Below are 1,743 nucleotides of genomic sequence, written 5' to 3' on the forward strand. Positions count from 1 at the left end.
GGCTACTTGAAGCTGTGTAGGGGGGCCGGGGTGGGGTGGGGCAGGATGCTGGATGGCCAGCTATTCTCCGAGGGGCCCGACAGCCCCCGGGAGTTCCAGGATGAGGAGTCTGGCAGCTGCCTCTGGGTGCAGAAGTCCAAGCTGCTGGTGATCGAAGTGAAGACTATTTCCTGTCATTATAGTCGCCGTGTCTCTCCTCGACAGCCCATGGACTTGCAGACCAGCCACTGGGCCCGCGGGACCCAGAGCCGCACGTGAGTGACAGGGGCGAGGGGAGGGGGGAGGGGGGTCCGGACCTCCCCGCAGGCATCAGCCAACGCTGCTGGTCCCCCTTCTCTTTCCCACACCCCTCCCCATCCTTACACCGAACAGCCCAGACTCAACGTTCGTTTTGGGGGACTGGAGGGGGCGTGAGAAAGGGCAGGAGGTCAGGTGGGGCGGGCGCTGTTGAGGTGCGCGTGGAGAGATGGCGAGGAGTCCAGCCTCGACCTCAGCCCCACCACACCCGCACGTGCACTCGCGCCCGCACACTCACACAGATCCCTCCACGCGGAGTCCTAGGTGGTCTCCAGAGCTCCCAGCAACCCGGACCTCTGCTCCCTTCCCTCACCAGCTGCTCACCTGGGTTCTTGCTCGTTGTCCCAGGTGTGGGCCGCACCCGGGATCCCCTGAGCCGCCGCCCCGCCGGTCCTGGGCCTCCAGGGTGCTGCAGGAGGCCACCAACTGGCGGGTGGGGCCCCCGGCCGAGGCCCGAGTCCGGGAACAAGAGAAAAGGAAAGCGGCATCGCAGGAGCGGGAGGCCAAAGAGACGGAGAGAAAGAGGCGCAAGGCTGGTGGGGCCCGAAGGAGCCCCCCGGGTTGGGCCGGCCCAGAGCCCCGGCACGGCCCTCGGGTGGCCCACGCTGCAGGACTCTCGGCGCTCTCCCGGCCCCAGCGCCTGGGGCTGGTAGGGCGACCCACCCGTCCGTCCGCGCAGCCGCAGGGCGACCCAGGGGCGGCGTGGGCGGGGCCCTGGGGAGGTCGGCGGGCAGGGCCCCCCAGCTACGAAGCTCACCTGCTGCTGAGAGGCGCTGCCGGGATGGCCCCGCGTCGCCGTTGGGACCGGCCGCCGCCCTACGTGGCTCCACCTTCTTACGACGGCCCGCACCGGACTTTGGGGACTAAGCGAGGCCCCGCGCCCTCCCAGGCGCCCTCCGCGTCAGCTCCGGCTCTGACTCCGGCCAGGACAGAGGGAGGGTGCACGAAGAAGAGGCTGGATCCTCGAATCTACCGCGACGTCCTCGGGGCTTGGGGCCTTCGGCAGGGGCGGGGCCTTTTGGGGGGATCCGCAGGCTGTGGAACAGTTAGGTCAAAGCTTGAAGCTGGCAAGGGAGCAGCGGAGAAAAGCCTGGCGCTGGCCGCTGCGGGCATGAACAGTGGCAGCGACGGCCACCCCCAGGCCAAAGCCGCGGGGAGCCCCGTCTCGGAGACGACGCCTGCGGGGGTTGCAACTGCGACCCCCGGCCGCCCACGCCCGGCCCCGAGGTCCAGGCCGCGCCTCAAGGGCTCCGGGGAAGGCAAAGAAGGTGGAGAACAGAACTGGCTCCCCAAGTGCTGGACGCCCGCCATCAAAAAGCAGCCACCGCAGCATAGCCAGACCCTCCCCAGGCCCTGGGCTCCCGGAGGCACCGGCTGGAGAGAGCCCCTGGACGGCGGAGAGGGCGCCGGCCCCCAAACCGCGGCGCGCGGGAAGGCGGCGCGCCG

The 1,743-nt window shown here is 70.1% G+C and overlaps 1 protein-coding gene across 1 annotated transcript in view; it reads left to right on the plus strand.

The window, feature by feature from the left end:
- The first annotated feature begins 45 nt into the window (after nt 1-45).
- DDN (dendrin) overlaps nt 46-1,743 on the plus strand; it is a 2,573-nt gene continuing 875 nt past the window's right edge. Inside the window, exons 1-2 of the mRNA XM_004692527.1 lie at nt 46-254; nt 646-1,732. Of these exons, the coding sequence (XP_004692584.1) occupies nt 46-254; nt 646-1,732 (1,296 nt within the window). The remainder of the gene's footprint in view (nt 255-645; nt 1,733-1,743) is intronic.

Source organism: Condylura cristata, unplaced genomic scaffold (assembly GCF_000260355.1).
Source record: "Condylura cristata isolate star-nosed mole 26May11 unplaced genomic scaffold, ConCri1.0 scaffold00034, whole genome shotgun sequence".
NCBI lineage: Eukaryota > Metazoa > Chordata > Mammalia > Eulipotyphla > Talpidae > Condylura > Condylura cristata.